We start from the raw sequence: 13,042 nt of genomic DNA on the forward strand, positions 1-13,042 counted from the left end.
AACCATTCATACACATCCATGTGCTTGTCATGGCTAGCATTGGACAGATGTTCAGCCAGAAAAAAAGTCTTTAGCTTGTTTGTGGCTCCACCTGAGGAAACTGGTCTGTGTATCTAAAAGGGGATGCTGAAAGCATGATGGTGCTCCAGCCTTTATGTGGATTTTTTGGTGACTGTCAGAGCAAGGTTAAATTTTATAAATGTATGTGCATTCAATGTTTCTCTTATTGGTAAAACCTGCAAAGAGATGGTTTTACTCAGCTGATTCCCTTTGGAAGAAAGAACACAAGACCTCAGTCATATCTTCTGATCTACTAATTTTATTATCTTCTTAATTATCTTCCCCCTCCAAATAAATCTTCTTTTATAAATAATATAAACTAATAACAAAACAGTATTGATATAAACAAGAATAAGTTAAAAATAAATAAGACAACAGGATAAAAACATTAGAGCAATGAAACAGTTTGAGCTTCCTCATGGGTGCTTGGAGGGCAGAGTGACAATCAGTTTCTTCTGCCCCCGAAGCATGTCAAAAAAGCCCACAGATTTATTCATTATGAACATTATTATTTAATATTTTGGTGTATAAAGTACTTATTATTTACAAGTCAAGAAGGAAACCTGAAATTATCTGTATCCCCTTCTACAAAAAATGTGACCTACTTGCGATAAAAAAGAAATAGAAAGAGGCCTTTTTTGCCATTCAGTTATGGAGCATTGTGGAGGAATTCCATAATTCAGGGCAAAAAAGATGTGACTAGAAAGAAGAGCATAAACATAAATCCAGTGGGGATTTAGATCATAATTCTGAGCTTGGGCCCAGGAATTCTTCACAGCAGCTCCCTGTATTTGCACAGTCATTTTGACAAAAATGTTAGAAAATCCCTCCAGATTCTTTCTCTAGGTTCAGAACCCAAAGAGGCAATTCCCACCTCTATCATCCACTGATATATGATGATAAATGATACTGGATTATCATCATGTTGACCATGTGATCTCTGATTGGCCTTGCAGTGTGATCCCTGATAAGTTAAGATGATTTACTAGGAAGATAACCCAGTTTTCATCAAAACAGTGCTAAAGGAGCAGCTGATTTGGCCATGAGTAACTGCTGTATAAGAACGAAAGTACACAGAGAGGATGTGCATAAGACATTTACTCCTCCCAGAAAAGTTCTACTTTTATACCAAAAAGAGCTCAGCTCTAGATATGAGTTCATTAAAAAAGGTTCATTATTACTATTGCACTCCTTGATTTAAGCAAGTAGGATCCCTCTTCTCCCAGAATCTCCCTCCCCAATTTCATGCACAGTGACACCGTGTAACAATCATGTCATCAAAGAGTTGAGTGGCCACATTGCCATCATTGCCATAATGCATAAGCACCATCGGCTCATAGGCGGCAGGAACACAGCAAGGTGCCGGAGTCTCCCCAGAAAGGCTGTGCAACCTAGCCTTGATCTGGGCATGCATGCTGGCTGGTTTGTAGTTGTGTGGGCAGGAACCCTCACAGAACTTCATAGAGTAGCTTCGCGGGGCCACCACCCAGTCTGACCACCCAATGGCCTCAAAGGAGACCTTAAGTGACCTCAGGCAGCACTTCCCATCGCCCTTCCTGCATTCTTCTTCATCAAGCTGCCTTGCCTTCCTTACAGCCTTTCGAGTTTCAGTCTCTATCATCAGCATCTCTGTCCCTTCTTTTGTCATGGTAGTGGCCAGCCACGCAGCCATGTTTGACCTAAACTCCAGTCCCAGATACAGCTTGGGCTCAGAGCTTGCTACCCATTGTTCTACAACACCCTTAAGACTGAGGCTTGGTGAAGTTCTTGAAATCACTTGGGAAGTGAGTAGCTCAGGGGTTACTTTCTCTCTTTTGGACAGTCGGTAGAGATTAACACGTGCTGGCCATGTTATATTGGACAGAGAGTTGCTGGGAGGATTTAGCCACTCCTTGAAGAGAGTCAGTTCAGCCCTGAGAACATTGAGGTTCTGATGGAAAGCTGCTGTCCTGGAGAACTCCAGATGCACATTTGTGGCCTGCAGACTTCCAGATGTGGACTCATTCACATGCCTAACTGTACAAGAGGAAGACAGAGAGAATAGGTCAGCCTTAGTTGCTAAGTTACTTTTGGTAACCCAGCCTTGTAGTCCCTGTAGCAAAACTACAACTTCAATCACCACTTCATGCTGCCATTTTCTAAAAAGAGTATGCAACCCCTTTTGGCTTAGAGCAGTGTTGTCCAAACTTGGCCACTTTAAGATGAGTGGACTTCAACTCCCAGAATTCCCCAGCCAGCATGGGGGTTGAAGTCCACTCATCTTAAAGTGGCCAAGTTTGGACAACACTGGCTTAGAGCTACTGGATCTTGGAATTACATTCTGGGTGCTGCACAGCCAGGAAAACTCTCAATTTGGTTTCATTAAAGTTAAATGTAATGTAGCTATATTAAACGAATTAAACTAATTAAATGCACTATACTTATTTATTATGCTGTTAGCCATTTCATTATATCCTCATGTATTTAATAATTACCCCTTTTTTGCAGGGGGGAAACAAAATTACAGTTTGGTAGCAGAAGCTGCAGCCAAGGTTTTGGGGGCTACACACAGCCCAAGAGATACAGGTTGGACACCTTACCCTTTAATTAATCCATTTTGTTGCTGTGGCCTCCTCAAAGGATACTTGGGAATCAGGACTGATGGGAACTAGTTTTGGGGGAAGATTTTCTTTCAGAGATTTCTCCAAGTTTTCTTCATATTACTTCTAATAAAACTACCCAAATTATGTATTTGCATAGTGAGTAATATAATAGTATTTTTTTTTAAAAAAAGGATCTGAAGGGGACAGGAAATTGTAGATTTGTCTCTTAATGAGTAAACTGGTGGAAAGCTTTATTAAAGATAAAATGACTGCGGACCAAAAAAAAAAAAATAGATCAACTATAGGCAGGCATGAAGAATAAGTCTTGCTGAAGAAATATGGCTTCTTCCCTAAACCTTTGAGTTGAGAATGCTAATAAACATATGGACAGAGTTATCAGGCAGCATTTATGAGTGGTTTTCAGAAGCTTTTGAAAAACACCCTTAGCAAAATTTCTGAGTATATTTAACAGTCACGGGAGAAGAGAAGCCTAGGAGCAAGTCCAGACTTCATATACTGTAATGCACTGAAGTAAATGACCAGGGATTGTACTGAATAGCTCCATAAAAATAGAAGCTCAGAGTGCAGTAACTGTTCAGAAGACACTGTTTGTTTCACACAATGCTTGAACTATGGAGTTTGCTAGTGCCAGATACACTACCAAAAGGGCATTAGACTAATTTGTGGAAAATACAAATGATCAATAGTTATGTCAAGATGGATATGCATAGTATCAGCAGTAGGGTATCAGGTTCTAGGAAGCATAAGGAGAAATTGCTATTATATTCCTGCCTTAAGTGTCCCAAAAACAACTTATTGGCCACCGCAGGAACAGAATGTCGGACCAGAGGTACCTTTCTTCAGATCCAGGATAAATTCTGGATACAAGTCATGTTGGTTAGCTCACAAGTTGAACTAAACTTTGAAGGCATTTTTTCAGATGTAGCCACTCTCTGAACTGAACTGTAATGGCAACGGGTTGATGCACATGTTCTACAAGGAGATTTCTCTGGCAAAAATAATTTTATTTATTCAGGTAATGAATAAATTATCTGACTAATGATAATGAATAAATAACATTATTAGGTTATTTTTATCTGGTTGCATTAAATCAATGTTAACATTGCTGAATTTTTATTATTATTGATTGTATTGGCTTTATATTGTTAGGCCAATAGAGTGGATAAAATAGAGTGGATAGATAGATGGATAGATAAGTTTATGACTAGCTTGAAACAAGATATAACAAGATCCAGCCATTAAGCAGTATGTTTCTTTACTGTGTATGTTTTGGTGTTGCTTTGTTTGTAAAGCTACCTATGTTGTTTCTGCTAGATAAAAATCTGTTAATAAAGTTCTTGAGAGGAACAAGAATAATTGTTAGATGAACATATTGTATTGTGATGGCAGTATAACCTGTATAGGTCTTTTGCTAGGGCAACTCAGAATGCCCAACTTTGGAAGCTATATAAAATCTTGGGAAAAGACTATAAAATCGTAGGGGAAGGGCCATTGGAAGGGGCCATTAGGCCAACTCCATGTTCAATGCAGGAATCCATATTAAAGCATTTCAGACCTAGATAGATGGCCATGTAGCCTTTGCTTGAACATATCCAATAAAGGATGCCCACCACCTCATAGGGCATTGGTTCTTTTGATGAATTTAGGTTTTCCTAATATTCAGTTGAAATCTGCCTACCTTAAATCCATGCTGTATGTTCTGCCCAAGTGACAGTTAGGCCAGACTAAAGTAATTCAGAGAAATATCCAATTTGCCTTCATTCAGTTTCACCTGTTCCGGTTTCTCCCCTCTCTATTCTCTTCCTTTGCAAAGTTTTAATGCTGACATTTCCTGAAAACCAACATCAAAGCAAACTTGAGTCTGTGGTGTGTGCACACAAAACACAGGCACACAGCCCTTACAAGTTTCCTAGTAGCTGCTTTCTAAGAACCAGAACCACATGCTCAAGGGAATGTCTGCATTGCAGCAGAAGCTAAAGCAATTCACCTGGATGCTAAAGAGAGGGGAAAAGGCATAGGAGACATGGACATCCCCACCCCTGATCCACTGAAGATACTCTAAAAAAGATGAACACTTACATTCGGGCCTCAAAAGATGAATGGTGGTAGATGCTGGCAGCTTTGTTTGATTTGCTTGGAGCTGTGCTAGCAATTCCTGGTAGTGCAATTGTGCCCTCTGGATCTCCTCTTGGTTCATGGTGCCCAGGATGGTTGGAGGCCTCTCCAAGCCCAACCTCATCAGGATGCCCTGCTTAACAGCCTCTAGCTGGAGCTGGATGTCATGTCCCCTGTGTGGCCTTGGGTCCACCCTGGAAATGAAGAGCAGAAGCAGTGTTCCCAGACTGGGGATAAGACTCCTGAAATAGCATGAGAAGGCTGGCATTGTGCCAACTGTGATGCCCAGATCTTGCCCCAATTCCATTGAAAAAGTAAGGCGCCTTTGATTTTGCTACTGCCTGCGCTACCAATGAATGAACTTGAACTTGACCAGAACTCTCTTTATACTCAAGATGAACTTCGACTGACTCACACCAGCACTCTCACACTGCTGCCTTGCGTCAATGAGGAAAGCAGTAAACATTACTGCCAAGAGGAATCCAGGCGGTTCCCTTAGAGGGTGGGGGGGAGGCAAAAATTCTCCTCCAGGGAGAATTTGACAGTGGCAGACCCTGGGGAATTTACAGTGTGGGTTTCCCCCCTCGCCGCCTTTTTTGTGGTCATGGAGACAAACACATACAACTGCTCAGGATGTTTTCAGGTAACTGTTTTTTTTCAAAGAGCAAAGCCCAGCTGCACCACCGTCCAACCTCTTGGGTGAATCTGAAAGTGTCCATACCATGTTCACACAAGCAAGAGTCCTCACTTTGGGGTTGTGTGCCAGCAACACAGTGACCCAGGCAGCCATTTATTGGAGAGTATGCACCTCAGTGCACCCCTGTGAAAAATCACAGTCACCTCACTCTTGATGTCCACCCAGGACGGGAGAGGAAGTAAAATGAAAGTAGAGATGGAAATATGGATTTCCTAGAATAATCCCATTTTTTGTGAAGCCATTGTAGAACTTTATTTCTGTGCCAGTAGCTGGACAAGGGTTAACCATCTGGCCCCCCAGTTTTGACAGGGGTGGGGGTTGTTATTTGCGCAGTGCTGGGCACACCAACCAGACCTTGATCCAGTTAACCTTATCATGCAAATAGGGTATATATGTTGGGACCAGAGGTCTGTTTCTAAAGGGCTTTAGAGAGGATTCCAGAAATATAGATTTTGGCCCTGGTGATTGTGGAGCCAACATGCATGGAGACAGTAAATATCTTTGATGATCCTTCCTTGGTGGCCACAAGCTCTGCCAGACTGTCAGGTTGGAGACAACAGCCTGGCTATTGATGAAAACAGAATGCTGGGTTAAAAACTGATTTTTTTTTTATCTGACCCAACCATACCTCACTTATGTTATCTTACATTTCCATCAATGTCTTTTAGGACTAAATGGGGTTTCTGTTTTAGAAGTCTACTTCTAAATGCTTAATTTAGATAATCATTCTCTCTTAGCCCAACCTACCTGACAAGATGGCTGTTGTGAGGAGAAGGGAGCATAACATATGCTACTGTGAGTTCTTGAATGAAAGGCAGGATATAAATACAATTTTTAAAAAATCAGTCAAGTAAAGGAGGTACTATCTTGATGCTCTGTTTGGAGGCTTTCCAGAGATTTCTTGTTGTAGGAAGCAAAAAAAAAAAAAAAGGTTATATCAATTTTGGTCTGAGTATCAGTGTTCCCATTGCTGTGTTTAGAATGGAATGAGAGTGGTTAAGTCCTTTCACCAACAATGTTACTTTTTATAGCTTAAATATGACAGAAAAGACATGGAAAGGGGGAAAATGGTAGAGATAGCAATATAGAGATATTTCACCTGGAACATGTTGGGTCCTAAGATCTAAATCAGTGTTTCTCAACCTTGGCAACTTTTAGATGGATGGACCAACACCCAGAATTTCCCAGACAGCATGCTGGCTGGGGAATTCTGAGACTTGAAGTCCACCCATCTTAAAGTTGCCAAGGTTGAGAAACCACTGATCTAAATGAAAGTGCAACCTCCCATGTTCAAGAGTAGGGTACCTCTAAATATCAGATGCTGGGATCTAGAAAAGATCTGTCATCTCTATTCCGTATTGGTTGACTTCCAAGAAAAACGTGAGTAGCCCCCACCTGGAAATAAAATACTGAGACAGATTTTTTTTTAGGTCTGAAGAAGGAAGATTATTCCAGTGGTATCTAATGCTATGGCATTTAAACAATCATCTCCTTTTCATGCTATTCTTATTGGAAATGCTTCCAGACTGGGGGCAGGGGAGGGGGGGCCAATAAAGCATGCTGTTTTCCCACTGAATCTATGCATTCCAGAAATGCTAGAAATGATCCTTCCCAAACCTCTGAAACAGCAGGGTAGGGAATAAAAAAGTTTTGTTTAGAACTGTTGTTCAAACTTGGCAACTTTTAAGATGTGTGGACTTCGACTCCCAGAATGCTGGCTAGGGAATTCTGGGAGTTGAAGTCCATACCTCTTAAAATTGCCAAGTTTGAAAAACACTGGTTTAGAATATATAGCATGTAACTGTGTCTGCCCCTTCTTGAAAGGTACATTATTGAAGTGGGAAAAGTCACAATAGGACATATAGCTCATTCCAACCCTAAAAGGAATAATTCTTGGCTCTTCCAGAGGTGATTCGTTCCTTATTTTTTTCAGCATGTTTTCTTTCCTATGTTTTCAATCAGATGGGATTCTTGTATCAAATATGGTGAGGAATTTTGTTTCTGGCATGGGCTGGAGGCAGCCAGCAGTGAGGTAAGCTTGGTTTCCTTCAAAATTAAACCACGTGCCGTTGGTTGTTGATGAGGACATATGGGAATCCAAAGTGAGCAATGATGGCGGCCGAGTTCTTGCCAATCAAAGGAACGATTTTACAGGAAGCTGCTTGGATCCATTGTCTGGAAGGTATTTCATTCCAGTCACATCATGTTTTATAGTTATGCCTTGCTTGTAAATTGCTGAAGTGTGGGGTGGTCAGACATTTCCAAAAAGAACATTCTGTGGCTTGAAAGGGTTCACCAACTGATCATATTGGAAGTGACTCACTGCAAGGGCCTTTGAAACAAGACCTCATAAAAACATTGAGATGAAAATCAGGCCTGAATATTTTGAAAATCCACTTAACATTCTTTTTTTTAATTAACAATTTTACTGAAGTTTTTAATAAACATAGTAAAAACTAATACAAACTATACTAAAGAAAAGAAAAAGAAAAAAGGAGGAGGAGAAAAGAAAAAGGCAACACGGTTTTTATTCTATTTTTATTGTATTTTAGATTGTTTTTATGGTATTTTAACATTTATTGCTGTTTTATCGTGAACCGCCCAGTCACTTTTTGTGAGATGGGTGGTATCTAAATTTGAAATATAAATAAATTAATAAATTAATAATAATAAAGAAGTAGCTTCCAACCTTCATCACACCAAGCATAAGGTAAGATACTAACTTTTCACCTTCTTTTAAAATTACAAATAAAAAAACTCTTCTCCCCATAGCCTAACTTTTATCTATAAGCTAGGAGGACCTTGGATGAAGCGGATTATCTGGATCCCTTTCAGTCGGGATTCAGGCTTGTATGCAGGACGGAAACGGCATCAGTTGCGCTTTTGGATGATCTCCGGCAAGGGCAGGATGGGGGTACTGCCTCCATCCTCACTCTTCCTGACCTCTCTGCAGCTTTCAGTACCATTGACCATGGTATCCTTCTGGATCGGCTCAGAGGATTGGGAGTGGGTGGCACAGTGTTGTTCATCTCCTTCCTCCGGGGCCAATTCCAGTTGGTGGTGGTTGGGGAGGAGAGATCTTGCCCTTGGCCCCTACTATGTGGGGTCCCGCAGGGTTTGCTACTCTCTCCTCCCCTATTTAACATCTACATGAGGCCACTGGGTGAGATCATCTGTTGCCATGGGGTGACGTGTCATCAGTACATTGATGATACCCAGTTATACATCTCTGCTCCTGGTGAATTAAGTGACGCTGTGGACACCTTATCCCGGTGCCTGCAGGCTGTGAGGATCTGGATGGGGAACAACAGGCTTCAGCTGAACCCTGGCAAGACTGAGTAGCTGTGGGTTTGGAGACCTTCTGGTTCTAGGATTATGCCATCTTTGGTGCTGGATGGGGTGGCACTACCCCAGACAAACCCAGTGCACAATCTGGGGTGCCTCCTGGACACACGACTCCTGGTCAAAGAGCAGGTGGCAGTCCTGGCTAAGAGGGCCTTTGCACAGCTTCGGGTTGTGCGCCAGTTGCCCCTGTTCCTGGACCGGGAGGCTCTACTCACTGTCACTCATGCCCTGGTCACCTCCCATCTGGGCTTCTGTAATGCACTTTACATGGGGCTGGCCTTGAAGAGTATCTGGAAGCTTCAGTTGGGGTAAAATGTGGCAGTGCAGGCAGTTATGTATGCCCCTAGAAGTGTGATGGAATGGAATTATGAAGGCCAAGCTCAGGGAGATAAATATTTTCTTAGCTCGCCAGAACCACGTGGGAGGAACAAGAGGATGAGACTGGCACCTCCCTGAGGAATTCACACTGTTGTGGCTGGAGGACTTTGGGAACTGGGGTTTTAGTCTGGGAAGATTCTTGCTAGAGGTTGTAGCTAATAAACATAGCTGGACTGAATTGGCATTGTCTCTTGGAGTTCCTTGGGCTAGGCCTGACATCAATCAAAATGTTTATCTCCCTGAGCTTGGCCTTCATAATTCCATTCCATCACAAGAAGGGCCCATGTTACACCTCTGCTCTGCGAGCTGTATTGGTTGTCAGTTTGCTTCCAGGTCCAATTGAAGGTGCTGGTTTTGACCTTTAAAGTCCTTCATTATTTGAGGGGCCACCTCTTCCCGATTACATCTGTCCATCTCATCAGGTCTGACAGAGGAGGCATGTTGCGGGTCCCACCCACCAGGGAATTCCATTTGGTGGGTCCCAGGAGGCGGGCCTTCTCTGCTATGGCCCCTGCCTTGTAGAATCTTCCCCCCCAAGTGAGATTAGCCCCATCCCTCTTAACATTCCGCAAGTCCATCAAGACCTGGCTATGTGATCAGGCCTGGGAGTCCCAGGGGATGGGGGAGATGTTGTGATGGCTCCCTTACTATGGTTAGCATCATCCTCTCCTGTTGTGTGTGTTTTTATAGTTTTTATAGTCTAAGTGATTGTTTTATATGTATTTATGGCTTTTTAAATTGAGTGTTGTACGCTGCCCAGAGTCACTTTTTTGTGAGATGAGGCTATATAAATATGATCAACACATAAAATAAATAAAGTCTATATGCAATCCAGAATCATCATCTTTTCAATCCTAGTTCAGCAAAAATTCCATTAGGAGTTACCAGAAATATCAAACAAATAGTTTATCCCTGGTCAAATAGTCCAACTTTATATTCCTTCTTTTTCCTCTGTACAATCTTGAATTTTAAATCATTCCTATGGCATAGCAGGATTTGATCTTTCATTGCTCTTTGGTATTTAAAAGAAGTCTTCAAAGCTTTCACCAGCCTACTTTGTAAATCTCATAAAAAGGCCTCATCCAGGATTTCTTGTCGCAACTGTTCCATGTCTGGATCTTTTTTTTTTTTCTTTTGTATTCCCATTTCGGTAATCTCAATTTTGTTATCTACCATGCCTTCAGACTCTCTAATGTCTATGCCAGGTAAAAGTTTTTAAAGTTTTTCTCATCGTTGTCTAAAAGTTTATCCTTTGAAATCTGTATCCTTTCTGAGATATTAGTTATTAATATTTCAGGCCATGTAAACAACTCTTTAAGATAAGAAAAAGTTATAGCTGGCTTAGCCATTTTAACTCTTTTCTGCCTAGTTCTTTAGTTCCCTCTAGTGTCCATTTGCAACCTTCATCAAGCCTCAGTTCCCAATATGGATTTAGTTCTGTTTCAGTTGTTTCCCATAAGTATATTATTTAATTATATATTTGTTTTTCAAATCTTACAGCAAAAAGTAACCAATATTCCAAATATCTGTGGTCTCCCAATCTGTTTAAAACTTTCTTAAATCAAAATCCTTTTTTCTTTTTGCCAATTGTATATTATTTTAAATTCTTAAGGCTCTATTTAAAATTTCTTAAATCTGAAGAAGGTAAAACTCACCAGGTGTCAATTTAAGCTTGCTGTTTTGAAGTTCTCTAATGTCTATAAAGTGGTTAAATTGAACATTTCCAAAAGTGATTAGAAAGTGAGTTCAGCTGGTTTTGTGTCCTTATGAAAGGCTCTGCCACTGCTGTGAGCAAAGATGTCATCTCCCTCAGCTCCTGGTGCTCAAACCCACAGGAGATCGCTGTTTTACAGTCTCCATGCAAGAAGCTGCCATTCAGAGCACTTGTGGGCAATCTCCAGATCTCTCTTTCTCTGGAGAAATTTGAAGGACTGGTTTACTTGCCAGTCTTTCGTTCTTCACAGTGGTCATTGTCTCCACTTGTTTGAGGAGACGTTTTCGGTCAACCATGACTCACACTGGAAGTCCAAAATCCACTTAGCATTCTGACACGTGGGGAAGGAAAGAATGCCTCTTCAGTCTGCCAAATGGCTGGAGAGTGGGCAGTTGGGGAATTTTGCTTTGAAGCCTGTGGACCAAAATTTGAAAACCAAACCTACCATCATCGTCATCATCACTGTTATCAAAAATTATCTGGTACATAAGAACAATGGTTCCTAACATATGGTGATGGTCTGTGGGAGTCCATGGATGTTCTGTATGTGGGCCCCAAATTTAAAACAAAAAACAAACCAAAAAAACAAAAATCTCATAAGATCATCAAAGTTTGCAGGTTTTTGGCAATATTGAAATCTTGTAATATTTGGACATTTTTGCCCCAAATCTCAGTTTATCAGGTTGGGAACCCACTAAAATCTCATGGGATTTAGTGATTTTGTGAGATTTTGGCATTTAATTTTTATTTAATTTTGGAGTCTCTCTGACCACATCTGGGAGGTTGCATGTGTAACGAGTCCCACAATAAAAAACTAAAAAGTTCATAAGTTTGCACTCTCTCTGACAACAAAAGAATCAGGAGGAATCTGGTAGTACCTTTTCTGAGTAACAATTTTTGTTAAAAGGCATAAGCTGCAGCTCATGAAAGTTGCAGTTGGAAAAAGTGCTACCAGACTTCTGACATTTTTGCCAAAGTCAGCAATGGAGGCCTTCCATCTTTTTAGTTATTTTTATGAGCTGGGGGAATAACTGGTTCCAATGGTTTAAGAGGCTGTTTTTCAAAACGGAATACATTCAGTGGCTCTCATACAAAAGACTTTAAACAAAATAAGATGCTGAACTAAACACACCTTTGTTTCAGCTCAAATGATTCAGCTGATTATTTTCACTTGGGTAAGAGCTCTTCCGTACAACCCCTGGTCATATCCTTCTTACTCTTTGCAACAGACTTGCACCCTGCATGGACATCCTCACTGCTGCTCCTAGGGAGCTAAGGACATTGAGGAAGACAGAGGAGAGCAAAGCTGTTGAACTGGTCAATGAGAAGTGGGAAAAAATGCCTGATTGTTTTCTTTTAGCATTCGTCTTTTTGCACTTGCTATGGGCGGGGGAGAGAGGCCTGTTATTCTTAATGGACAGGGAAATGGTGGCAAGATACTACATCATCTTGGTTTCAAGAGGGAAGGAAATCCCCACAACCAGAAGGTGAGAGTTCTCACCAACGTGCAACCGCAATGCCAGAGGAAACACTGCAAAACTGGCTTTGTGGCATTTCTTCTACAGCAGAAGCTGAGCTGACAGTTGTTCATGCAAGCCCTTGGGTGTGGAAGGAGCTTAAACCCATCCTAGAACTGAAGTTCCTGTTCCTTCCTTTCGCCAAGTGCACTTTCTGAGCTGGTTTGTATGACATCAGAGCCACAAGGCTGTGCAGTTTGCAACAACAGCAAAATTCTGGGCTTCTCTAAACTGTCATGTGAGAAAAAGGCCTTCATTTGAGGAAGGCCTTTGATAATCCACAAGACCTTGGCTGAAAAAAGAAAGTTGGTTTCTATATTCTGACATTTCCCTGAAGCCCTTGAGCAATGGGATTTCGCAATGGATGACTCAAATGTTTAGGTGATGAAGTTTGTGATGCATGTCACAGAAATCTTTGGGGAAAAATCTGGCTGTCCCCAAACCCATGAGAACCAACAACTGAGAGATTTCTTAAGGTTTCTTGTACAACATAGAACAAGAACTACGTTGGGGTGAAGATTTTGTGTGTGAATTGCCATGGTATGGCTTTCAGATGGAAATCCAATCCATGGTTATTGAAAAATAGGAAATTACTTTGCAACTGGTTTATTGT

At 41.2% G+C, this 13,042-nt stretch overlaps 1 protein-coding gene across 2 annotated transcripts; it reads right to left on the minus strand.

Moving 5' to 3' along the window:
- Positions 1–356: 356 nt before the first annotated feature.
- On the minus strand, positions 357–7,206 carry GDF15 (growth differentiation factor 15). 2 transcript variants are annotated; one of them, XM_025172512.2, is made up of 3 exons: positions 6,223–7,206; positions 4,743–4,972; positions 357–2,076 (listed from the first exon to the last, which is right to left on the minus strand). In XM_025172512.2, exons 1-3 carry the CDS (start codon positions 6,255–6,257, stop codon positions 1,304–1,306), a joined length of 1,038 nt encoding a protein of 345 aa, XP_025028280.1. In that variant the 5' UTR covers positions 6,258–7,206; the 3' UTR covers positions 357–1,303. The 2 variants fall into 2 exon arrangements, with proteins under 2 accessions (XP_025028280.1, XP_088006051.1); XM_088149925.1 differs by lacking the exon at positions 6,223–7,206 and having other exon boundaries at positions 4,743–5,309.
- Positions 7,207–13,042: the final 5,836 nt, after the last annotated feature.

Source organism: Python bivittatus, unplaced genomic scaffold (assembly GCF_059951505.1).
Source record: "Python bivittatus isolate LINGU-HERP-01145 unplaced genomic scaffold, Pbiv_v1 ctg000580_np1212, whole genome shotgun sequence".
Classification (NCBI taxonomy): Eukaryota; Metazoa; Chordata; class Lepidosauria; order Squamata; family Pythonidae; genus Python; species Python bivittatus.